Source organism: Eptesicus fuscus, chromosome 4 (genome assembly GCF_027574615.1).
Source record: "Eptesicus fuscus isolate TK198812 chromosome 4, DD_ASM_mEF_20220401, whole genome shotgun sequence".
Classification (NCBI taxonomy): Eukaryota; Metazoa; Chordata; class Mammalia; order Chiroptera; family Vespertilionidae; genus Eptesicus; species Eptesicus fuscus.
This window is the reverse complement of record NC_072476.1, coordinates 98,067,152-98,093,488: the sequence shown is the minus strand read 5'-3', so window position 1 is coordinate 98,093,488 and position 26,337 is coordinate 98,067,152. Positions and strand designations below refer to the sequence as shown.

Below are 26,337 nucleotides of genomic sequence, written 5' to 3'. Positions count from 1 at the left end.
GGGAATCGGGTGAGTTCACAGTTCTTTGTGCTGTGCTGTAATTTTTATTTTTCACACGCTATGCTTTGCTTCTACTTACGGTCTTTGAGCTCTCTGGAGTCCCCCATGCACAGTGCCTCGGGAATCATGGTCGATGTGAGTCATGCTTCCTTACAACACAGTGTTAGTCCAGGGAGATAATTGCCGGGGAACAACACAGCTCGGGGAGTGAGGGGAGGAGCCAGCGGCGGGCGTCCCTGTGAAAACTGAAATGCTGAGGTTGAAAACAGGAGTGCTAGTTGTTCTGAATTGTCCGAAAACGTTGGACAATGAAATGGAAATAGTTTAAATGTAATTATGAAAGGATTTTCCTGCCCACTTCTCTGGCTCTCGGATCAAGTGTTCATTACACCCCCGTGGACCCACACACTTTCTGGACGTGTGTCTGAAGCAGCAGGCTCCCTCCCATCCCCACCTCTGGGGCTCCCCGGGGCCCCAGTTCCATAAGAATAAGCCACTGGACTGTTTAGGTCCCAGGGAGGCAGGGGAAAAGGCAGGCCGTGGGAATAGGGAGGAGTCTAGTCTGATTTGGCGCCAAGTACTTAAGGTGCTTGAATTTGAAAAAGGCAAACATTAATTTTTTTGTTCGAAAGGTAATTATGGCAACAACGAGGCCAGTGCTTTCAGCTAGCTTTTTTCTCGAGCAGTCGGTTGGGTGGGGTGTCAGCAGGAGAAAGTTCTGCAGAACACGGAACGCTTGCAGGTCCTGCTAGTCTTCCATCAGAAGCAGGTGAGTGCTCTGGAAGCGAACGGTTTCGATGATTAAATGTCCGGGAAAGGTTTGGACTTGTCATGCAACCGGGAAAATTGCTGTGTAGGCTTGACTTGTGAAGCCAGGAGCGAAGTTGATAAGACGAAGCAGTCTTTTACCTTGAAGGAGTGCATAGGATGTCAGAACCAAAACTGTGTTTCTGAAACTCAAGACATGACGACACGTGGAAAGTTGTGCCATACTGAGCACGGAGTAGGAGAAGTAAGCTGAGAATAATTGAAAAAAATGTAGTACCTCAGACAGACGTTGTCAGTAGAAGGTAAATTTGTAAAGACAAAAACAATCAAAACCCACAAACACATAATAAGCCGACTAGAGATGCTGTGAGTTTCTGTTTGTTTTGGACGAGGAGGAAGCATCTGTAAATACTGCTGAGAGTAAAAGAAAAGCAGCTCACCCCTAGTAGGTGTGGAATGATGACATTCTGACATTTTAATGAAAACAAGCCTCCAAATGGGTCAGTATGTGTCTGTGAAAAAAATACTTGCAAGAATAGACACCGGACTGTTGTTAACAGCGCACCCCCAGGACGGGACCGGTGGGACATGGCAGGGGGCATTTGATTTTTAAAACATGAGTAATTGTGCTTTAGTGGTTAATTTTCTTTCATAACAAGCAAAGGCAATTCTGTGATTTCTAGGTGGAAGGTATTTCAGATGGAGTCATGCTGTGGTGTGGGGGGCCGGTGAAGCTAAACACTTCGCGTTTGTCCAGATCAAAGGATGGGGTGGGGAGTGGGAGGTCTTGCTGAAGACTTGCCCCGTACTTATGCTAGCTACTAATCTAGGTTAACCTTTGTCATGAATTTCAAAATAGAATCAGTACTCTTTGTGCCATATTCCAGATGATCAAATAGTATGCATTCCCACTGCCTTCTCTCTACGTTAGAGCAACCCTCAGTTAGGTGTTTGGTTGACTTTGGAACGGTTGGGTTACTGCTGAGCGGTGTTTTTTTGTTGAGAGGAGGCTTTATTTTACCAGAACCAGATAATGTGTTTGTCGTACTCGTTCAAATGGGATGATTGTTGGGAAGCAGGATGCTGTCAAACCCGTTTTCCTACTCACTAGTCCAGCCCGCCTGCCCCTTGGGTGGGTGGGGTCTAGTCTCTCCAGCAGGTGGTGTGCGGTGGCCCGCAATGTGCAGGCTGGCCTCCCCAGAGGAAGCCCCTCAGGAAGGGAGACCTTCCCCTAATAACGCCCATGAGAACCTCTCACTCTCCTTGCAGGACTTCGTGTGGGAGGGTCACCCTTGCTGAGTTCGCTCCTGAAGGAACTTTCTCTGGGTTCATGTTGGGCCATTAACGAATGTTCCGAAAGCAGCAATTGCTGGGCACCAGGAGAGTCTTCATGGGAGAGGCAGGGTCTGAGCTGATCTTTGAAGGATGGGTAAAAGGTCAGTAGGTTGAGGAATGGGCAGTGAGAATTGTAAAGGATCGCAGAGGCCAGGCCTGATCAGAGAGCAGCAGGTGGCCCTGTGTGGAGAGGTGGGGAGGCATGAGCTGGGTCTGCTGCTGGAAAGGCGACCTCCGCCATGAAGGCTCAGAACCGGTTTCTGTAAGATTAGGACACCATTGCAGGGACCCCGGGAATGAGTGCCGTGAAGTGGTGCCAGGGCCAAGGGTGCCCTGTGACTGGCTGTGACGGACCTCTGTGTGGCGCCCAGCTCCGCTTGGTGCTCTGTGGGAGCTCACTAGCGTGTAAGTGCCTTTCCTCCCTCATGCTCACTTGATGCTCACAGCCAGCCTGCTGAGGAGTGAACGCTTTTCCCATTTCACCAGGTTGAGTTCATATTGTGAAGGGCCCGCGTGCGGAGCATTTTGACTCCTTGCTGTGGGCAGTGGGGGGTGGTGTGGGTGGTAGGAGGCTACTTGCCTTAGAAAGGTTGCTCCGGTTGAGTGTGATGAGCCAGACTGCAGGTGAGGGGACAGATGAAGTCCCCGCTGTGGACATCATGCGAGTCATGGAGAAGTCCCAGCGGAAATGTCAGGTGCACAGAGGCAGTGATCTGCGTGTTTTTATTCGTGCTGTTTCCCAGGTGTCTGCGGTAGTAGATGCTCAGTATGTGTTGAGTGAGTTAATGAAGAAATTTAAAGAATTTGCTAAAAGATTCTTTTGGGCTAAACATTTCTTCATTTATTTTGGAATGGGGGAGGGTTAGCCTTAACTGGAATCAAGTAATCCAACTAGATCTGCCTGAAGAAACCGGAGATTTGATGGATGTTGGGGAGTTAGGGGTGGCTGAGGAAGGAAGGGATCATTTTAGTTCATGGGAATTTTGCAAGTGTGATGAGATCTTTAAAATATTAAAGATTTTGAGACTTGAATGCAGAAATTAGGGTCTTAAATGCCGAGTTCTAAAAGAGGGAGAGAAGTCAGGAAATGCCGAAGAGGCAGAGAAAGGGCTTTGAGGTCTACAGAGAAGCGACTTCACAGGTTCACCTCGGGTCCTCGGCTGCTGACCTTTGCCAGGAAAAGCCACCTCCTCGTGATGCCTGACTGAAGGCTGTGTCTACATTGGCACCACATACTCGCTCTTAAGCGAAGGTTCCTGAACCTCATTCGTCCTTTGCTCATGAATCAGGAACGTGGGTTTTCTGCATCCCACTCATCAGAATCCTTATGTAACCTTAGCAGCTTAGCATTCTCTTCTGTTTACATTCCCCTGCTCAGTTCTGATTGTGGCTCTTGTAAGGATGGTTTAGAGCAATGGTCGGCAAACCGCGGCTCGCGAGCCACATGCGGCTCTTTGGCCCCTTGAGTGTGGCTCTTCCACAAAATACCACGTGCGGGCGCGCACGGACAGTGCAATTGAAACTTCGTGGCCCATGCGCAGAAGTCAGGTTTTCGGCCTGGGCGAGTCTATTTTGAAGAAGTGGTTCTAACGCCGAGCCACACTCAAGAGGCCAAAGAGCCGCATGTGGATCTTGAGCCGTGGTTTGCCGACCACTGGTTTAGAGGATTGCTGTCTTTTCTGCGAGTTTCTTGGTTTGAATTCGGAAATCCTGGAGGGCCAGTGTTTGGGATTGGCAGCCTGCTGAGAGCAGATAGAGGCTGCCCAGGGATCTTCCTGGTGCGTGTGGAGCCACAGGAAGCTTTACTTACCTTTTGTCCTAGTGAACCCAGAAGAGACATGACTGTCAGTAATCCTAGGAACCACAGCTGAAAGTTCACCGCAGGGAGTTAAACAGGTGGGAAAACGGATGACTCTCTACCCCAAAGCGGTACGATACAGGAACGCAAGTGTGGGAGCAGGCACTGTAGGCAGTGGAAACTGGAAGCAGGAGCCGGGGGACTGGTGTGAATCGGAAGTGAGCGGGCACCTGAGGCCCTCGAGCCCTTGAGGATGCAGGTGCTCCGGATCCAGGATGATAAGGAGTGGGCGGAGCCAAGAGCAAACCCCAGGCAGCTTGGGCCTCCCTTTTATTGCCAGGGCCCCCTAAGGGGAAGTGCCCGGGACTAGCAGGACAGGGAAGATTGCGTGCATGTGTGTATGCTCACCTGTGTGTGAATATATATTTATATAGTTCAGTAAGTGGACTTAATCTATACACAATAACTTTCGTTACCGATAATATCTGGACATAGGAAGATTTTTCTTGGACAACTTTGGACTCTTTTACATTCATCTCTAATCTGAGAATAGAAAAATAATTTTCAAACATTTAGAAAATTACTAAAAGGATTTACCTGTGTTGGTAGAGTGATGGTTTGATTGGGGTTTTGAGGGAATATCTAAGGTGAGACTATATGAATAATAACCTACCCACTTTTTTTCTTCCCTCTTCCTGAGTTTCTTTGCCTTTCTAAAGAAATTTCCTGTAGTTTTGTAATTAAAACTAGGGTAATACAAGGAGAACTGGTGATTTTTTTTTAAAGATGGATGGATGGATAGATGGGTGATGTAGACATTTAAAAGCCTGTTAACCCCTCTGTGAGCCCTTCTTCATGATTTCACCCCCACTTCCTTTCCGCCAGGAAAGTGCACAGAGTGGCGTTTCAAAGGAGGGCATGTTGGTAAGCAAAAGTAGCTCTCTTAACTCAGGGCATTGTGGCTCTGTACCCTGCTTTTGCTGGTATAACCTGACTGAGGGTTTTGTTTGTTGTTTTTTTGATAGATTCTTTTTCCAGGTGAGCTTAGTATATTTGGGCTTAGTCTATTTTGGAATGTTTTAGAAACCACTTTAAAAAATATATATTTCAATATTAAGAATAATTATATATATTTAGAACAGACTTATTTTTAATTTTGAAATACAGTGAATGAAACGGAGTGTCTTGGCTCCAGTGGAGAGAAATAAAGATGTGCGGGGGAGACCGGCATTACTGTCTGGCAGCTGGAAGCGCTGGGCCTAAGAAGTTCTCCTCCTTCCCTCTGTCCCCAAGGCCCACAGATGCGTGTTGTGTTTTGTGTCTGTTTCTTTGTACTGAAAGAGTTAGGTCACGCGCGCCCTAGAATGTGGAGCCCTTGCGATCATATCAGGCCAAGCCCCTCTTTTCCAGGTAATAAAACGGAGCCTCAAAGAAAGTCGTGACTTGGCCGAGGCTCCCCGAAGCCTCATGGGTTTTTAGCTGCCTCATCGCTCTGGACCTGAAGGGCGCTTCCCTGGGGAGCTAATCAGGAGTCACGTTGACTTGCCCTGTTCCTTAGGAAGGAAGGAATCCGTACGTGGGCTTTCCCGGGTGGGGAAGGACTTTCTCAGAAGCTGCAGTTGCCCACCCACCAGTGTCAAGGAAAGTAGCTACTGAAGGAGACTTTTAAAAAAGTTATTTTGAAGTTTCATCAGTCACCTTAGGAGTGGATACATGGCACCGGAGAAAGCAAGGGAGAGACTCGCCTACGAGCAGGTCCCAGACGCCCAGGCCTTGTTTTCTCCTCTGTGCAGTGGAGCAGGTGGCCTGGCCTCAGGGAAGGAGAGAACAGGACGGCGACACTGGCTCAGGGGTCAGATGGGCTCGGAGCTTTCCGGGGGAAAGTGTCAGGCAGCCCAAGATAGGAGGAGGAGCGGAGGCGGTAACTTAAACTCAGAGGATTTCTTCATTTGTGATTTCAAACGTTGTGGTCACTTTCCAGCAACGCCGAACACCAGCCTTTAAGGAAATTGACGTTGTCCAAGCGAAGGCCTCCTTTTGGGTTACCTGTTTACATTTAGTAGATTTGAGGTGACATTGCTCAGTTGGTCAGCTGTCCTTTGTTGTAATCACTACCACACTGCTGATTTGACCATCGAGAAGGTTCTGATTTCAGCAGCACTTGGGTCGTTAAAAGCACAGCTAGAAACACAGTAGGTCCATTTCTGTCTACATTGGTATCTCCAGTGATTTACATAAAAGCCAGCAGGTTGAACAAGGAAGTAACTAAAATAAGTGAAATGAGGTCAATTTTGGTTTGGTAGGGAATTCCTATTTTGCATCTGGAAAAATTTGATTTTATATAAAAAAGAACAAATGCAGAGTATATGAGAAGTACCTTTGTTTTTTAATTTGCTTCATGTACTCATAGTTTTTTTTAACTGAATAGAGAATCAGAAGAGCTTATTGTTTTTATTTTTACACATACAAAACCTGACTTAGAGCCCTGGCCGGTGTGGCTCAGTGGATAGAGCGTCAGCCTGCGGACTGAAGGGTCCCGGGTTCGATTCCGGTCAAGGGCATGTACCTTGGTTGCGGGCACATCCCCAGTAGGGGGTGTGCAAGAGGCAGCTGATCGATGTTTCTCTCTCGTCAATGTTTCTAACTCTCTATCCCTCTCCCTTCCTCTCTGTAAAAAATTAATAAAAATATTTAAAAAAAAAAAAAAAAAAAAAAAAAAAAAAAAACAAAACCTGACTTAGAACAGAAAATATTTGCTATGTAGTGTCTCTTTCAAACAGTAACTGGAATTGACAGATATTTGTATATTTTCTCTGAATACTCTTTGAGTTCTAAATTACCAGTAAAATAGACTGGCTTTATGTGTTCCTGGTTGTTTAGTGTCAGAGGTCTTATCTAGTTTTTATAGCAGCGTACCAGACAGCATGCTGACAACAGTCTCATTATTAGTTAAGAAATGGGCATAATCACACACCATCGTCACGTTCAGTCTTGTCATTACAAACTGGGAATTAAGCTAAACAATCCATAGGATTTCCTGCACATCTGACATTGGATGCTAAGAGACATAGGTGTTGGGGCTCACTTTGGAGCGGGCTTGACCTCGGCGCTGTCACTGTGTCCATTAGAGGGCACGGACACACAGAGGAAGGATCTCCTACCACATCCTCTGACCGGGAAGGAAGGGGGGTTGTCCCCCAGCTTTGCTTTCTGCCCTGAACCAGGTAGGCTGCCCGAAGGGATGGGCTTTGCCCTTATCCTGGCAGCAAAGCAGCAAATCCTGGTGGGCCTTGTTCCTGCGCTCGAGGTCACAAGGCAGACACATGGCAGCCACCTCCACAGCTCCGGTTGGAAGGCGGCTGGCCTAGGTTGGTGAAGCCCCCTGGTTTGCAAATACATGTATGTCTTAAGTGGAAAGAATCCACAAGCATGTCTTTGAAACGCTCCATGGGCCAGTTTATTGATTCAGGATTCCGCGGCAACCTGGGAAATGTTCTCCGACTTGTGAAAGATGTTAAAGCCTAGGAGGGAGTTTGGTTTTGAGCACGAGCTGGGTTTCATACTTGTCTGCTCCCCTTTAAATTAAGTGCTTGGACTTTGTACACTCTTCTTGGAATTGCTTTCATATTTGTTGGAAGTATAATTTGACCTGGTATTTACAATTTTGTCTAAAGGAACCACTGATGAAAGAAAAACGCCCATGATAACCCTGAGCAGTTGGTTTATGATATGATAGCTTTCATTTCCAACTTACGCTTCCTGAAACACTTCCTTAGTTTTAAAAAACAAATTGCTGTTATTATTATTACTTCTTAAATATGTTTTTATTGATTTCAGAGAGGAAGGGAGAGGGAGAGAAAGAAACACTGATGAGAGAGAATCATTGATCGACTGCCTCCTGCACTCCCCATACTAGGGATCGAGCCTAAAACCCAGGCTTATACCTGACCGGGGATGTAACCAGAGACAACTTAGATCATGGGTTGACGCTCAACCGTGGAACCACATTGGCCAAGCGATTATTATTTTTTAAATACTGCATTTTGCTTTCCCAGCCCTTTCTATCAAGAATAAGGTTCACCTTTTACCTTTTGAAATTGTACCACATTTCAGGTTCGTATTGAGCCACCAGTAATCATCGGGTTTGCTACTTGCCCATGGCTTCATTTTTTATTTTTTTTTTTTTTACAGTTGAGGAAGATACAGAATATACCATAATTACAGTAAAAAATGCCTCCCAGCCCTTCACGAAGACCTGATGGGCAGGTGGACTGAGGCATAGGTGCTACTTACTAGTCTGTAGCCCTGAATTCTTTTCAGTCTTACAATGCTTGATCCCTGTCTTTGCTGGGGTTGGCCTCATGCCCAGAGGCACATTCCGTTGACGGGGTCCATTCCTTGAGGCTGAGATGTCTCGAAGTTGTCACTGGACATTAATTCAGGAGTGCATTTTAAAGTACGTGTTTTAAGACATGTACTAAGAGCCTGCGGTCTAAACAAATGGCAGCTTGATCTCTGCCTTGAAGTCCAGCATTGAGTGTAGCACCACCTTCTAATGGCAGCACTGATGCTAAAGGTCTCTCTCTCTCTCTCTCTCTCTCTCTCTCTCTCTCTCAAGAAAAGTAATGTACTAAGTGCACTAGTCAGAAACCAATGGACCCTTTTAGCTGTGCCCCCCAGTGCTCGCAGTTAGGTGGACGCCTGCCTCGGGTTGTGTCTGTGGCGGGGCTGCCCAGGTGCTGTGTATGTGCCACTCTGATGCTAAGGTGCTTCACCTCGATGTCACGGGACATTTGCCACCTGGACTGGTGATCACCACCCAGCAAGTAGGGAAGCTGCAGCTCAGAACCTGTCAGGAACCTTCCACAAGCGCACGGCTAGACCCTGTGTTTGTGTGCAAGGGCCGGAGGTGAAGGGGGAAATGAGAGATCTTTTAGGAGGATGGGGGGCTGAGGTGATAGACAGAATACAAATGGACCCCACGAGACTTACTCTGTAGCGTGCCCCCAGGTGACGGGCAGAGTGGTGGTGGTGACAGAACGTTTCAGACATGAACTACAGTCAAAGGTAAACGTGTAGCTTTGGCCCGAGCACCCAGTGCAGAGCTTGGCCTCCATAGCCCCCTCCTTCCCTCCCCTCCCACATACCCACACACTTCCGCTCTCAGCGTCTGTGATTCTACAAGAGCCTTCATAGAGGCCCACAGAGACCGATTCCCCTTCGCAAGCCTTTTTATTTATGCAAATGTTGCTAAGCCCTGTGCATAAGGGATCCCCTCAGACCCTCGGCTTCCCAAGGTCACTGGTTTGGAGCAGTGGGGAACAAGGCCCCTTGTCCCTGGACAGGGGGCTCGGGCCCTCGCTGTCTCTTTTCTTCTAGACACCTGTCAGCACAGCTGGCCTCTGTAGTGCAGGTGACGGAGGGCAAGGGATCCCCTTTGCAGCAGCGAACCCTGAGTTAGGCCTAACTTTTATTTGCCTGAGTGGAGTGCTGTGGCTCGCGGGCTTCCAGGTTGCCCTGTAGGCCACCATTCTAGCAGTGCCTGCCCAGGTGCTTCTTCAGTCCCAAGCCCTTTTGATCCATATGCGTAGTTACCATAATGCAAGTTCAAGGCCGCCTTCAGTACTTTAGATGCATAATCACAACTCTATTTAAATATTTAGATGGCACCTCTAGTTAGTGTTTTTAGTTTCTAGTCCAAGACAGCACTGAGTTTCTTGCTAATTACTTTCCTCCATCAGAAAGTGACAACGTGTGCCTCTGATGTCGTGTAAATAGTTCATTAGTTATTGTCAGCCTTTTTGCCAATCCGAGAGCCAGTGAACTCCTCGGGCCCCACTGTGAGCTGGAAACATCGGGCGCATGCTCTGCTTTCCCTCTGTCTCTGTAGTGGAGTGGATTTCAACAAGAACTTAAGTAACTAAATCCACGGGCTGTTCGGCTTTCACCACAGCTTAGTTTATAGAAGAAATCACCCCAGAGACCAGGACAGAGGTGTTCAAGGGCTTTGTTTTCTTAGGTTTTACTGAAACGTGTCAAGTCTTCTAAGGACGAGACAGGAAAACACTAACTGTAGTTGAGCCTGAATTGCCTGCGCTGTGAAGCTTGACTTTGGTCTCTGTGGCTTGATAATTACGATCATACGCAGTCAGATTTGGTGGCTTGGTCATGAAGTGAGGTGAGGTTTAAATTAATCATCATTGCTTGTAACATTACTACATAGATTTACACATTTAAAGTAAGAGCTGATTAGAATTGTGGTGGAAAGCTGATAGAATATATAATTCTCAAGCGTGTTAGATTGTATACAATTGCTTTCATTTTTCTTCTTTTTTTTAAATAGAGTTTTGACAGCAGCATGTATCTTCAGTAGGTAGCCCTAAGCCTTGAGCAAAGCAGGCCACCGTTTTCATGGCCAAACGCTTGTTTTCATTGCAGGTGCTGGACTGGATCGAGAACCATGGGGAAGCATTTCTGAGCAAACATACAGGTGTGGGGAAATCTCTTCATCGGGCCAGAGCTTTGCAGAAACGGCACGAAGATTTTGAAGAAGTAGCACAGGTAAGACAATGGCTTTCACTGTTTTCTCCTATAAAAACCTGTGTGCTTGGTTTGGAATCTCTGTTTTAACCACAGCCGAGGAGAGCTAGCCTTGGCTACATGTGTGTGAAGGTGACTCAGAAGAGATGATGCTCAGATTTCAGAGGGTGCCTGACCAACGGAGGCAAAAGATGGTGCAGTCAGTTGACCCTTTTGAAAACTGTGATGTTCTTGAAACGGAAAAACAACTTGGATGTTTCTGCCATGTGTGCTGTGCCAGTGTCTGTTGATTAGCTTGTGAAAGTTTAGTTCATACCCAGAGGGAAATAGGCCTTGCATTTCTGTGACGTTGGGCCGGCATTCTTGTCCTTTTCCCAGTTCTTAGTGTGTGTGCTTAGGAAGCAGGAGGGGAGGCTGCGGTGTGCCCAGAACCCGGGAGTTGTGGCGTTCAGGGTGGGCCATGGTGCTCTCTAGCCGTGTGAGTTTGGAAAGTCTCTTAACGTTTCTGAGGTTAACTCTCCTGTCTGAAGAATGGGCTCCTAGAGAGAAAGTGCATCTAGGAAGAAAGGACTGGGCTCGATGATGAACACAGATGTTGGTAAATATGTTTATAAATCTCAGTGGATTGACCACTTAAATGAAAGGCAGCGATTTGATGGGGAGCTACAAACTTCAGTTAAGAGGGAACTGGAGCACCAACCACTTCAACACGGGAGAGGGAAAGGTGTTCTGAGGACGCAGGAGGAGTAGTTTCTCCTGCGTGTGCAAATCCAGGAGTGTGTGTTAGCATTTCCAAATGACCACTGTACGTGCAGGAATAGAAATCACTTCCAAATAAGTTTAAAGGGGAAACAAATACAGAAAATTGGATAAATAAAAACTCACCAGATGAATCTGTTGGGAAGAAAAGAAATGAGAACAAACATCATGATAGAAATCACAAAATAAGATGTAGTAATTTGTCTATAAGTATTGGTAATTACAGTAAACACAAATAGATTATAGTTGTTAAAAGACAAAGATTTATCCAATTGAATACCTTTTAGAAATCATGCTATATATTGTTTTCAAAGGACACACCTAAAACATAAATACCCAGGAAGTTTAAAAAATATATAAACTACTAGAAAAAGATCTACCAAGAAAATATAGCAAACAAAAATTAGTATAGGAATTGGAATATTAAACTAATAAAATTAAAAGCATGAAACCATTATTAGAAATAAAGAGGGTGTTCAATTATAAAAGGAAGAGTGTCAATATATATCTAACACGATAACCTCAAAGTCTATAAAACAGAGGTAAACAGCAGTAAACCCTGGCTGCTCTGTCTATAGGTTCTACATTTGAGGAACTAAATATGGGCTAGAATTATGGGAACTAAACAAACTACACTGAAGTCCTATTCAGTGAAAATGCCTTTAAAACGTTACCTTTTGTGTGTTTTTTAAAAATATTTTTTATTGATTTCAGAGAGGAAGGATTGATCGGTTGCCTCCTGCACACCCCCAACTGGGGATCGAGCCCACAACCTGGGCATGTGCCCTTGACCAGAATCGAACCCGGGACCCTTCAGTCCGCAGGCTGACGCTCTATCCACTGAGCCAAACCAGCTAGGCCCTGGTTGGCAAACTCATTAGTCAACAGAGCCAAATATCAATGGTACAACGATTGAAATTTCTTTTGAGAGCCAAATTTTTTAAAGTTAAACTTCTTCTAATGCCACTTCTTCAAAATAGTCTTCGCCCAGGCCATGGTATTTTGTGGAAGAGCCACATTCAAGGGGCCAAAGAGCTGCATGTGGCTCGCGAGCCGCAGTTTGCCGACCACGGAGCTAGGGCAACGTTACCTTCTTTACATGTCCTCATATGTAAAGTGAAAACGAGAATCCCAACCTTCCTGCTTCTCAACCTCAAGAAACAAGTAAGAAAAGATCGTGTTCGGCTGCCTCGCCACAGGTGGATGCAGCTGGGTTTTTTCTTATCTACATAATGCATGGTCTCCCTTCTTGCACTCGCTGGAAAATATTTGCCTTCCTCTTGTAGCAAAATATGTGGAAAATGTGCTCTTATCTCCATAAGATAAGGCACTACTATAGCCAATATGGTTTGAGGAAGGATGTGAAAGTTGGATCACGTGAGCAAAGACTTCAGGCACCAAAGCACCTAAGAGGCGGGACTGGCAACAATCAAGCTCTGGAGATGCAGGCTCTGCTCCACGCATCGCCTTCCCCCAGCCCTGCCTCAATTCCTGAGCGCTCTCAGATACTGAAGCTGAGGGTCTACTAACGTCCTCCTGTGTGTCCAGCACCCATGACCCTCTCCCTCCCATTCCTGTGGTTCCTTCCATTCTCAATCAGGGAAATCTCTCCCGTGGCCCATCCTGCCCTATGTTTTTCTGGTAAACTTGTTTTATTCGGTCTAAGACAATCATCAAAGCTGTTGAGACAGGTTCTCAGGGCAGCAAGAGTGAGAACACTTTTTTGTAGGAAATGTCTCTGCTTTAAGGTTTCCAGGGCAAGCCAAGGGCAGAGCCCTGAGCCATGGTCTGCTTCTAATACTGGTTCAGAGATAGGCAGGAGCTTGCCTGCTCCTCCCTCCACCCATCGGAGTTTCAGTTCTTTCCTGTGATCTCTGTTCATTGGCCCTGGGACTCTAAGGGATGCCTGGCACACTTTCCCTTACATTGAAAGGGCTTAAGGCTAAATCTGAGCTGTTTGTGGAAAGAAACCTTAAATGTAAACACCTTTTGCAGACTTTGCAAACATCTGTGTCCACATTCTCTCCCTCTGGCTTTCAAATAATCACCTGTCATGTGTCAGGCATTCTGCCAGGCATGGGGGGATGGAGAGGGGAGGCAGAGGGTGGACCGACAGGCCAGACCCAGACCCCCTGAATGGGCATGGCCACCTGTCAGAGGGCTTTCCCTGGTAGTTCTTGCTGGCTAAGCCGAGACCTACTAATGAGTCAATTTCAGTTTGTTGACATGGAAGAGGATGTGAAAGGCAGGCATGGGGGACAACAGCTGGGACTGTTGGGCAGCATAGCCATGTGGCCGTGTGGGCTCTGGGGAGCTACGTGCAGGTGACTAGCCTCTTCTCTCTGTGGACCTCTCTCTTTTGCAGACTCATGATGAGGTGAGGCTCCAAGCTCTCCACCCCACACCTGGCTGTGACTCTTTTCTCTCTCACATCTCGGTGCTCCCTCTCTGCCTGTGCTCTCCTTCCCACTGCACTGCCAGGACCCGGCCCCTCAGTCTGGCCTCTTTTTCCAACATCTTCAACTTCTCCCACTCTTAGTTCTTTTCTCTCTGGCACTAAATACTTATAGACCTTCCCCACTCTTGAAAATGTCACTGGATACTGCCCTTTTTTAGATGCCCAGTTGGTTTTGAAAGAGTGCTCTGCCACTGTCCTCTGCCGCCCATTGACCATCGTCGCCAGCAGTCCAGCACACAGTAGGCATGCAGTGATTGTCATTGGTCAATGTAGACCTTCAAAAGTCTATCAGAGCCAGCGTTAAAGACAAAGAGAGAATCTTAAGGGCAGCAAGAGAGAGACAGTTAGTTACCTACAAGGGAGCTCCCATAGGCTGTCAGCAGATTTCTCAACAGAAACACTTCAGGCCAAAGGGGATTGGCATGAAGTATTCAAAGTAATAAAAAGCAAGAACCTGCAACCAAGACTGTTCTATCCAGCAAGGCTATCATTTAAAATTGAAGGCAAAATAAAGAGCTTCCCAGACAAAAGAAGGCTTAAGGAGTTCAATACTACCAGACCAGCATTACAAGAAATGCTAAAGGGACTGCTTTAAGAAGAAGAAGAAATAGAGAGCGGAACATAGGCATAAAGAAAAAGTGGGCCCTAGCCGGCTTGGCTCAGTGGATAGAACGTCAGCCTGGGGACTGAAGGGTCCCAGGTTCGATTCTGGCCAAGGGCACATGCCTGGGTTGCGGGCTCAATCCCCAGTGAGGGGCGTGCAGGAGGCAGCTGATCAATGATTCTCTCTCATCATTGGTGTTTCTATCTCTCTCTCCTTCTCCCTTCCTCTCTGAAATCAATAAAGAAATATTATTTTTTAAAGAAAGGAAAAAGTGGCAATAAGTAAGTACCTATCAATAATAACCTTAAATATAAATGGATTAAATGCTCCAATCAAAAGACATAGGGTAGCTGAATGGATAAGAAAACACAACAAATACTGGTATATATGCTGTCTGTAAGAGACCCACCTTAGAACAGAAGATTCATACATACTGAAAGTGAAGGTATAGAAAAAGTATTCTATGCACATGGAAACAAACAAACAAAAAAGCTGGTATTGCAATACTTATTTCTGACACAATAGACTTTAAAACAAAGGCTATAACAAAGAGACAAATAAGGTCACTACATAATACTAAAGGGATTGATCCAACAAGAAACATAAACTTACATGCACTCAATATAGGAGCACCCAAGTGTGTGTGTGTGTGTGTGTGTGTGTGTGTGTATGTGTGTGTGTGTGTGTGTGTGTGTGTGTATGTGTGTGTATGTGTGTGTGTGTGTGTGTGTGTGTGTGTGTGTGTGTGTATATAAACTTTTGGTGCACTTTAAGAAAGAGATCAATGGCAATACAGTCATCGTAGGGGACTTTAACACCCCACTGACTTCACTGGATAGATCTTCCAGAAAAAACATCAACAAGGAAACAGCGACCTTAAATGACACACTAGATCTTGATGGATTTAATTACATTTACACAACATTTCATCCCAAAGCTGCAGAATACACATTCTTCTCAAGTGCACATGGAACATTCTCAAAGATAGATCACATGTTAGAACATAAAATAAGTCTTAACAAATTCAAGAAGATTGAAATCATATCAAACATCTTCTTAGATCACAAGGGCATGAAACTAGAAATCAACCACAATAAAACTTAAAACATTCAAACACCTGGAGGCTAAATAGCATGCTATTAAATAATGAATGCTTTACCAATGAGATCAAGGAAGAAATCAGAAATTACCTGGAAACAAATGAAAATGAACACAAAACAACCAAAATCTGTGGGACACAGTGAAAGCAGTCCCGAGAGGGAAGTTCAGACTTACCTCAAGAAATAAGAAAAATCTCAGATAAGCTTTCTAACCCAACAACTAAAATAACTAGAAATAGAACAACAAGAAAAACCCAGACTAAGTATAAGGAAGGGAATAATAGTCACTCTAGCAGTGGGCGTGCAGACCTGGTACATCACAGAGAGCACCCCTGGACTACTTCCGGCTGGTTCTAGGAGTTGGCTGTGCCTCAGAGTGCACCATCGGGCCTCTGAGGTGAATGCCCTCTACGATGGGTACTAGTCACAAGCATAGTAAGTGGGGAGAGGGCCATAAGACCTGGAAAAGTAAGGGTGGACTTCACTCTAGCCCTTCCACCTTGTTTAATAAAGATGAGGTGGGGTAAGAGGGAGGAGGTCAGTATTTTAAGCCAGGAGAGATCTTGGCTGTGAGGGGCTCCCTTAGGATCATGGTTTTATTAAGCCCATGTGCAGGAGCTTTAGACAGACAGTGGCCTCAGTATTGAATATCATTACACTTGTGTCAGTAGTTTCATTCATTGACAGCTCCCTAGCTTGCCCCAAACAACAAAATGATGTGTCTTGCTTTAGCACAGTGAGAATGAGGCCCACTGACGTGGGTTACTACCTTCCCCAGCTTTCCTTCCCTGCCCTCCATATCTTTGACTGCTTTCTGTCAAAACAAATTGTAATGGAAGGGATAAGTTCATATTTTAGATTTATGGGTGTGTGTGTGTTTTGACAGTATGGCCATTGGAGGCACCTTAAAAATGGAAACAGGTACTTTAGGGCTTAATAAGGAGCTTATTTCATGTTCTGAAGCATAATCAAAAGGTAAAGCACATTTTGGGTTTAGGGAGAAGAAAGGTCCTCTCAGAGTTAAGTTTGAAGTTCATTAGCTTGTTTCCTGGAGCTGTGTTTTGAAGGACCCTTGGTAAAATACATTCGAAATTGTTTTTAGTGTAGAGACCTTGAATGAGTAATTGATTTAATAAGTAATATAGTTAGCTTCTTCAAAATAGTGAGTGGTGGCACGATGAAGTAACATAGCAGGTTCAGAAAGGAAGTGGTGAAAGTCTCATGGTTGAATTCCTTTAAGATGTCTAAATATAGGTTTATTTAGAACAATTCTAGTGTTCTGGGAAGGAGGAACCTGAGAGGAACCTCCTCTTTGCTGGGTGGAGAGCCTTGCAGCCAGCCTTCTGCAAGGCACACGCCTTCCCTGCAGGCCTGGCTTCGGGCTTTGTTTCCAAGGCAACTGTCCCCACAGCGGGAAGCACTTGCCTCATTCTTGCAGGCAGCTTGGAGAGCCCGGGCCTCTGCACGAATCTGAAGGCCCAGGCCTTTGTTTGGTACAGTGGTTGTGAGTAGCTATATCCTATTGAATGAGCCTGTGCGAATGAGTTGATGGAGTGTGGCCTACGCAGCCATGTTGAATTTTCATGCAGGAGCTTTAAGAAAGAGATTTAGAACGCTTTCCACATGAGGCTTTTTGCAGATGACTGGCGGAAAGGAAGATGCTCTCTGACAGCCGTCTTCTAAATAGTCATCTACATTGAGTTCCCTTTTGGATAGAAAAAGCTCTGAACACAAAAGCCAGGAAAACGCAGGAAACTCTGGCTCAAGGGAGACGTGATGTTGGGGTCACAGATTTCTCTAATACTATTGATTGGTACATCGCTGGCATAGCATCTTCCCATCGCTGTTCTGTCTGATCTGCTTATTCCTGGGATTCAGATTACCTTCCAAAGACATGACCTGTCAAGAAGTCATTCTCCATGAAGCCACTTCTGTCAGCAGCGTTTTATATGCCCCATGAATTAGCTTGTCTTCCAGGAGAAAGAACTGTGGGCTTTAGAAGGCAGGAACCTTATCTTTCACTCTGTATTTCCAGAAGATAAGTAGGTGATGCTCTAACTCCCAGGTCCCTGCTTCAACTCCCTGGCTGATGCTCTAACTCCCAGGCCAGTCCTGAGCTCACTCAGCTTTTGCCAGGAGGATGCTCTGCAGTCAGCAGGCGGACATACAGAACTCCTCCACATTTTTAGCAGAGCCTAAAGTCAGGCCTTGAAATGCTCATGCTTTTCTCCTGTCCTATTTTTTCTAAGATCAGGAAAAGCCATCTTTTCCACCAGATTCTTTGGGACGTTAGCTCCCAAGGATGGTAGAGAGGAAGTTCTGGTCTGCCTTTGAAAAGCCCTGTTTCCTGACTCCTAGCAATTATGCAATTATTTTACTTCTTAAGAAAAGAGGAAACCTTTGGGGCCCCGACGCTGGCCTGGCCCTTATCTCCTTAGTCTTCCCCCGCAGTGATTGTTAGTCCCTCAGACGAGGAGCCGGGCTGGAGAGATGCCCCCAGTGGCAGGACGGCAGGTAGGAGAGAGACGTCTAGGCTCTTCAGACTCTGAAATGGGCTTTCTTTCCTGACAACCCTCCTCTCTTTAAGTCTACCTGGAAGTGACTACGTTTTCCCTTGTAAGATGAACGCTGGCCTAGGCCTTTGTTGTTTGAACAATCCTAGCTCCGCTGATTGACTTGGGTGAGTTACTTCTCTTCTCTGTGCCTCAGTTTCCTCACTTGTGAAATGGGAATAAAATGGTGCCCACATCACAGGGCTGTTGTGGGCCGCAGACTAAGTGCGCCAAAGTTGGCACGTGTGGCCTGTTTGCTTACTAACGCGTGGAGTCTCTTGGGAAAAGGATTGAGGGTGGGGCTGTTCATGTGAAGTGTGGCCTTGGGTGTCTGAGAGGCCGGTGCGGACCTGGACTCCAGCAGCCCCGTGCTGGGTGCCCCAGGAAGGCCTTACCCTCAGTGCTGGCTCATTCCTTCAAGTGTGAAATGAGAAGTGGGACTAAGTGAATGCTGGTTAGTGTCCCAGATCATGTGGAATGCACCTGTTCCTTTGGGACGTTTATTGTTGCGATGCCGTTCCCTGCCAGCAAAGAGGTGGGCGGCTTTCAGAATCGCAGTGTTTGCCTGTTGGGAGGCACTGTCACTGCAGATCCACCCGAGAGGTAAGCGGCTTCAGGGCTGTAGTGACATTCAACAAGAAAACCGGGTTCAGCTCCTTAAAACGTGTGTGTGAAGCATAAGCAGGAGACACGGAGCCGTGCCTCCGCCTAGCGGACAGAGCGTGGGTCCTGGGTGAGGCCCTCGGGGAAGCGTGGATCTCCATCGCCCTTCATCCCGGAAGTCCCCTCAGGGTGCCGGCTCTGGTGATCGCAGAACCCTTGTGGGCAGATGTGGGCAGAGCCTCCGAGGAGCCTTGATGCCCTTAGCTGATGTCACTGGGAGAGCCTGCCCTCCCCGAGGCCTCGTCTGGTGGCTGGAGTGTTAGCCCCTCGGAGGAAGGGCTAGGTGTACACACACAGCCTACCTAATAATAGAGTAATATGCAAATTGACTGTACCTTTGCTACACCCACAAGCCACACCCACCAACCATGCCCACCAGGAAACCGTTGCAGGGACATTGGGGTGTGGCGGAGCCCAACGCCGGGAAAGCCTCGGGCAGAGGCTTTCCTGGCCTTGGGCACCAGCAGGGAGCCTGCACGATCGCAGGCAACTACGCGGGGTCGGCTCCTACGATCCATAGCAGGGAGGCTGGGGTGCAGCAGAGCCAAGGCTGTGAAAGCCTTGGGTGGAGGCTTTCCCGGCCTTGGGCACCAGCGGGGAGCCTGCATGGATCGCAGGCAACTACGCGGGGTCGGCTCCTACGATCCGTAGCAGGGAGGCTGGGGTGCAGCAGAGCCAAGGCTGTGAAAGCCTGGGGCCAAGCCCCGACCCTGAAAGAAGGCAGAAGGCGGTGGCCACAGCCAAGGCCTGGGTCCCCGGTGCTGGCAGAAAACTGGTGCAGGCAGCCAGGTGAATGAAGGTCTATTGCACAAATCTTCGTGCAAACGGGCTGCTAGTTTTAAATAAGCTTTTTTAGACCAGTTTTAGATTTCCAGGAAAACTGTGACAGTGGCATAGAGTGTTCCCATACCCTCCACCCCACCCCCAGTTTTCCTGATTATTACCATCTTTCCTAGTATGGTGAGTTTGTTACAATCAGTGACCCAATGTTGATACACTGTTATTAACTTGAGTCCGTACTTTGGTCAGATTTGCTGTTTCCTCCTACCCCAGGACCCACCCAGGACCCCACATTCTGTTTAGTTGTCATGGTGCCTGGGTTTCTGTTGGCTCCCACAGTTTCTGTCATTATTCTTATTGTCATTGGTAATGGCAGTCATCCTTCCCCCTCATCATCGCCACATTAGTCTAGTGCTCGTTCATAGACTGACTCCTCCCTCATTCATCATAAGGCAGGTGGTCTGTGGTCTCTAGCCTGAGGCTCAGTGTCACAAAGTCGGTCCTGGGGCCTCCGATGTGAAAGTCTCCTCCTGACCTCTGCAGCTCCGAGGTGGTGTGATCATCCATCCACATGCAGCTCCGTGGTGGTGTGATCATCCACGTGAGCTCTGAGGTGGTGTGATCATCCATCCACATGCAGCTCCGAGGTGGTGTGATCATCCACGTGAGCTCCGAGGTGGTGTGATCATCCACGTGAGCTCTGAGGTGGTGTGATCATCCACGTGAGCTCCGAGGTGGTGTGATCATCCACACGCAGCTCCGAGGTGGTGTGATCATCCACGTGAGCTCTGAGGTGGTGTGATCATCCACGTGAGCTCTGAGGTGGTGTGATCATCCACGTGAGCTCTGAGGTGGTGTGATCATCCACGTGAGCTCTGAGGTGGTGTGATCATCCACGTGAGCTCTGAGGTGGTGTGATCATCCACGAGAGCTCCGAGGTGGTGTGATCATCCACGTGAGCTCCGAGGTGGTGTGATCATCCACACGCAGCTCCGTGGTGGTGTGATCATCCACATGAGCTCTGAGGTGGTGTGATCATCCACGTGAGCTCCGAGGTGGTGTGATCATCCACGTGAGCTCTGAGGTGGTGTGATCATCCACGTGAGCTCTGAGGTGGTGTGATCATCCACATGAGCTCTGAGGTGGTGTGATCATCCACGTGAGCTCCGAGGTGGTGTGATCATCCACGTGAGCTCCGAGGTGGTGTGATCATCCATCCACACGCAGCTCCGCGGTGGTGTGATCATCCACGTGAGCTCTGAGGTGGTGTGATCATCCACGTGAGCTCTGAGGTGGTGTGATCATCCATCCACACACAGCTTCAAGGTGGTGTAATCATCCACGTGAGCTCCGAGGTGGTGTGATCATCCATCCACACGCAGCTCCGTGGTGGTGTGATCATCCACGTGAGCTCTGAGGTGGTGTGATCATCCATCCACATGCAGCTCCGAGGTGGTGTGATCATCCACGTGAGCTCCGAGGTGGTGTGATCATCCACACGCAGCTCCGTGGTGGTGTGATCATCCACGTGAGCTCTGAGGTGGTGTGATCATCCATCCACATGCAGCTCCGAGGTGGTGTGATCATCCATCCACACACAGCTTCAAGGTGGTGTAATCATCCACGTTAGCTCTGAGGTGGTGTGATCATCCACGTGAGCTCCGAGGTGGTGTGATCATCCACGTGAGCTCTGAGGTGGTGTGATCATCCACGTGAGCTCCGAGGTGGTGTGATCATCCATCCACACGCAGCTCCAAGGTGGTGTGATCATCTATCCACACGCAGCTCCGAGGTGGTGTGATCATCCATCCACATGCAGCTCCGAGGTGGTGTGATCATCCATGTGAGCTCCGAGGTGGTGTGATCATCCACGTGAGCTACGAGGTGGTGTGATCATCCACACGCAGCTCCGAGGTGGTGTGATCATCCATGTGATCTCTGAGGTGGTGTGATCATCCACGTGAGCTCCGAGGTGGTGTGATCATCCACGTGAGCTCCGAGGTGGTGTGGTCATCCATGTGATCTCTGAGGTGGTGTGATCATCCACACGCAGCTCCGAGGTGGTGTGATCATCCACGTGCAGCTCCGAGGTGGTGTGATCATCCACACGCAGCTCCGAGGTGGCATGATCATCCACGTGCAGCTCTGAGGTGTGGTCATCCAGAGGGCTGCTTCTTGTCACAGCGTGTTTGGCAGGCTGCCAGACTGCGCCACGGGGACGTGGAGGGCCAGGAAGACTTGCACAGGACATAGGGTGGGCGTTTATAAAACATACTTTTGTTACAAAGTTCCTTTGAAGTGGGCAGTTTCACTGTTTCTGCTTTATGTAGGAATTATTATAATTTAGCGTCTAAATATGTCACACTGAGTATATATAGAACTCAATATATATAAAGCAGTCCTCTTAAAAGTTCTGCAGTTAAATTGGGAACTGACTGCTTTCAAATTATGTCAAACAATTTGATTGCAAAGAACATGTAAATGTACACAGGCATTCTCCAAGTCTGGCCATAATTAGTCGCTTTTAAGGGATTCTTCAACATCTCTTCCATCTTGTATTTAGGAAGAGCTCTGAGAGGTCCTTTGTTAACAGGACAGAGTATTGCCACGAGACTTCGGATAGTATTGGAATGGAAAGACCCCTGAAGGTGGTGGTTTCTCAGATGGACGGGGGAGGAGGTGACCGTGGACCCGGCCTTGCAGCAGTGCATGAACTGGGCTCCGCGTGGAGGAGCGCAGGTGCTGAACAGCATCAGGGTGGTGTATGCGTGGGCTCGAGTCCCAATTTCACCAGCTGCCCGCCTCGTCCGTGAGCCCATTGGCTCCCTCCGGGCCTCAGTTTCCTTACCCGTAGAAGGCTGTGGTTGGGATTGGACAGCCCGTGCAAGGGGAGCACTCGTTTCTGACGCACAATACGCGACACGGGGACGGTGATGAGAAGAGCAGACGGACATTAGCTGGTTTTTATCGTCCCTGTAGACTCTGTTGGCACCGCATCCCCATGCTCCCACACAGGGATGACTGTCCCATCCCCCGGCACATCGGGGGCACTTGCTCTGTACGTGTGGGTCAGTGTCACCCTGGAGGCCACCTCACACCCGTCATGCTGTGTATTACGTCTGTTTTACATTTTTCACCTTGCAGGAAGTACAGCATAAAGAACTTACTTTGTGCTTCTTAATTTAAATTCTGCTGGACAACCGCCATTCCACCATCAAAGTCAGGACGTTAACACTGATGCCTGATGGCCTTCCAGCCCTCGCAGCCCACGAGGCTTTCACAGCCGAAGGGGTCAGGATAGACCTTCCGTTGTCACGTCTCTGAGGTCCTCGGGCCTGGAGGGTCTTCATTCTCCCTTGACCTTGCGACCTGACCCGTTGGAAGGTTTCAGGCCATTATTTTGGAGAATGCACCTCACTGTGGGTTTGTCCGATGTTTCCTGGTGATTAGATTCTGGTTACTGTGTGTCTTCGTCGGGGCATCACGGAGGGCAGCTGGGTCCCACCCGCCGGGGCACACGATTCTAACTTGTCCGGTGCACCTGGCTCACTCTGACCCCTGGGTTACGGTGTGCGTCTCCTGCCTTCTCCTCTGGACAGCGAGTCTTTCCCCCTTGGTCATTAGTACGCCCTTCGTGGGAGGTGCTCTGACGTTCTGTAGACGCCTGGTCCTCGTCCAGTTTTATTTATGTCAGCGTGGACTCGGCTTCCTCGCATTCAGTGCGTTGCATTGGGTGCTGTTCCTGCTCACCCTCATCTCCTTGAGGAGGCCTCCTCAAGCCAGCTTCTGTGTCCTGTGCACATCGTTCTTGAGGGTTTCCGTGCTCTTGGCCCTGTAAAATGTCTCAGGGCCATCCTGTACTGTGTCCACTCCACCCGGGACCCTGCCGTCGCTCCTCCTTGCTCACAGCAGTTCCTCCGGTTCTCCTCCGGTGCCGTGCAGTTAACTCAGCTTTCCCCTTTCCCATATTTGTAACTCCGCTCCCCACGGTGAGGAACCTGCCTCTCATTATCCTCCGTAGATTAGTGCCCCTGGCCGTAAGCTGCTGGGGTGCAGGGGTGCCCTGGCCCCCATCAGGCCTGGACTCCCACAGGGACACCCTCCCCACACTCGGGGCGCTGCCCACCCTCACCGATGAGTCCGGACCTTGCTCGGCTGTAGAACTAAAATATTGGAGGAGAAGGGTGAAGGGCTCAACCCATTTTTATTTTTATTTTTTTACTTTTACTGATTTCCGAGAGGAAGGGAGAGAGAGAGAGATAGAAACATCAATGATGAGAGAGAATCATTGATCGGCTGCCTCCTGCACGCCCCCTACTGGGGATCGAACCCTCAACCCAGGCATGTGCCCTTGACTGGAATCGAACCCGGGACCCTTCAGTCCGCAGGCTGACATTCTATCCACTGAGCCACACCAGCTAGGGCTCAACCCATTTTTCAAGGGGAGACGCAAGGTTCCCGGGACTTCTCGGAAGTCCTGCACCTGCCCCGGCCTCTCCCAGGCCCCTCTCGCCGCTAGTTAACAGTCTCAGCTCTGGCCTGCCTGCTTGTTTGAGGAACACATCTGCAACCTCTGCTTCAGCAACAATCAGCACGGGGGTAGTTTTCAGAGTTGTGTAGACACCTGCTTTTTCCCTTAACTTCCAGCTCTTTTCAACGCTCGCTATTTTGTAGCCATTATAGTTATTACTTCCTTTTTCTGAGAAAATGTGCCAGTAAGTAGAAACATGTGAAAAGGGGCAGCGACGTACTTACGTTTTTGTGGAATGAACCTGTCACTGGCACTTGGAATGATCACGCGTGCTCTCTCATAGCGAAAGGCACAAAACTGGAACTCTGCTCTGTCACAGCACGAGAGAAGTGAGGCGGGCTGGCGGCTCCGTGCCGTCTCCCGGCGGTGCAGGTGCAAGGGCGCAGGGCCCTGGATGAGTCAGGAGACGGCCAGCGATGGCCTGCAGATATCTCTCGCCGCCGGACACGGAAGGGCCGGTCATGAGGTTCGAGGTTTGACTGTCTGAGACAGGACTGGACGAGGCTGCTGATAGGAGTCTAGTAACTGAAGTCAGCTTTTCCGTCGTGCTTCTGTTTGATTCGCGGAAATGATGGGGAGCGGCGCAGACTGACTGCAGTGACGTGGCCCCCGGTTTGGCCGGTGTGTGTTGTTCACCGTGTGTTTCTCTGGCTGTTCTCTCGTGCAGAACACATACACCAATGCGGACAAGTTGCTAGAGGCCGCAGAGCAGCTGGCGCAGACGGGGGAATGTGACCCCGAAGAGATTTATCAGGCCGCCCATCAGCTCGAAGACCGGATCCAGGACTTTGTGCGGCGTGTCGAGCAGCGGAAGATTCTCCTGGACATGTCAGTGTCCTTTCACACGCACGTGAAAGAGGTGAGACCCGGGAGGGGGAGGGGAGCCCGGGACTGCGGGGTCTCTGACACACGCCGTGACATGGGAGTGTGGACCAGAGCTGGGCGGTGGTGATCGCAGCCGGCTCCCTCCAGCTGAGCGGCCAGCGTGGACGGGACCGAGCTGGACTGCCTGCAGGCCTTCCTTGCAGCACAGACACCTGCAGCCTTTGCTGGGGGTGGCCCGTGAGGGGTGGGCGTCTGGGGAGAGGTGTGGACGGGGAGGTGAGCGGAGCTGAAGGAGATCCTTTAACTTGGCGAGAGACAGGCGTGCACCTGTTTTTGCATAGACGACCCACACATTGTGGTCAGAGCTGCTGGGTTTCCCTTCTGTGTTAGCCTGTCATGTGGCTCGAGTCACAGTTGCCTTCTGATTTTATCTGACTGTGTGGCCATTCTCAGATACTAATAAAAGTGAACTTTACGGAACACTGACTGTACCAGACATCAGCGTTAATTAAGGCCATATCAGCTTTGGTGACGTCTGCTCAGTGTTAGCTCTGCAATTCGCAATTCTTTTTAAGCATCACACCTGGGAAAAGGTTGGTGCCTGTCACTCTTGTCCCAGACCAGGCATTCCGGTCCTGTGTGTGGGGAGATCTCTGGGCTCTTTACTCTCTCACCCCCAGAGGACAGAACACAGAATACTGCTTGTTTCTGGGGAGAGAGAAGAGGAAATGTGTCCACGGAGATGGCAGATACTTTATGCCTGGAGGCTGCATGCGGAAACTGGTTGATGGAGGCGTCAGCCTCAATTTCACCCTTAAACTCGGGTTTGGGAAACATTCTGGGGACCCCTTTCTCCCTCTGTATTTTTCTCTCTGAAAGGAATTCATGAGATGCTTAACCTCCTCTTAGAAGAGGAAGACTGGTGCTCTGCCTTTTCAAAAAAAATGTTTTTAAAACAGTATTTAACAGAACTGTTGATTAGTCCCACACAACTTTGGATTTTATTTTAGGAGAACTTTTATTCTCCTGCATTTGTTTTCCACCTCTCGATCTCTGTAGTCCCTTTAGTATTATTTGCAGCGTTTTATTCACATCAGTTCTGATTATAATATTCCCATGATGAGTCTTTGTTACCTGTCCTCCTCTCCTTTCCAATGCATTTTCCACTGCTCATTCCTTCACTCTCTCTCTCGCTCATTCATCCCAGAGTGTCTCCTGAGCCTCTGTAATGTTCAGGAGGTTGTGCACAAGGGAATGACAGTGGAAAACATACTTCTGTGTCACATATTTCAGACGATGGTTTGTTTCTGTTGGTGGATGTTAAGTGCCTTCAAGACCAGAACTGTCTCACTTACCTTTGTACCCACAGCTGGCCTCCGTGCCAGGCTTAGCAGAGCTCAGTCACTGGAAAGAATAATGTCTATTTCTAGCACATGTTCTGAGATTTAATAATAGAGGGACATGTTTCCATTTTCAAATATAGCAAAAGCACAATTATCTTCATCCATTTGTACTCATTCAACTTCTTTCTCAGAATTGGGTCCGGAGTTAATGAATAATTACTTGGGAAATGTGTGGGTTGTTTGAGGCCACCAGGTGGTCACGGTGAGGTCCTGGCCAGGGC

At 48.4% G+C, this 26,337-nt stretch overlaps 1 protein-coding gene across 1 annotated transcript in view; it reads left to right on the top strand.

Annotated features, from left to right (window-relative positions):
- The window catches only part of TRIO (trio Rho guanine nucleotide exchange factor), a 305,380-nt gene that overhangs the window by 148,226 nt on the left and 130,817 nt on the right, over positions 1–26,337 (top strand). Inside the window, exons 10-11 of the mRNA XM_054715266.1 lie at positions 10,340–10,462; positions 24,556–24,747. Of these exons, the coding sequence (XP_054571241.1) occupies positions 10,340–10,462; positions 24,556–24,747 (315 nt within the window). The remainder of the gene's footprint in view (positions 1–10,339; positions 10,463–24,555; positions 24,748–26,337) is intronic.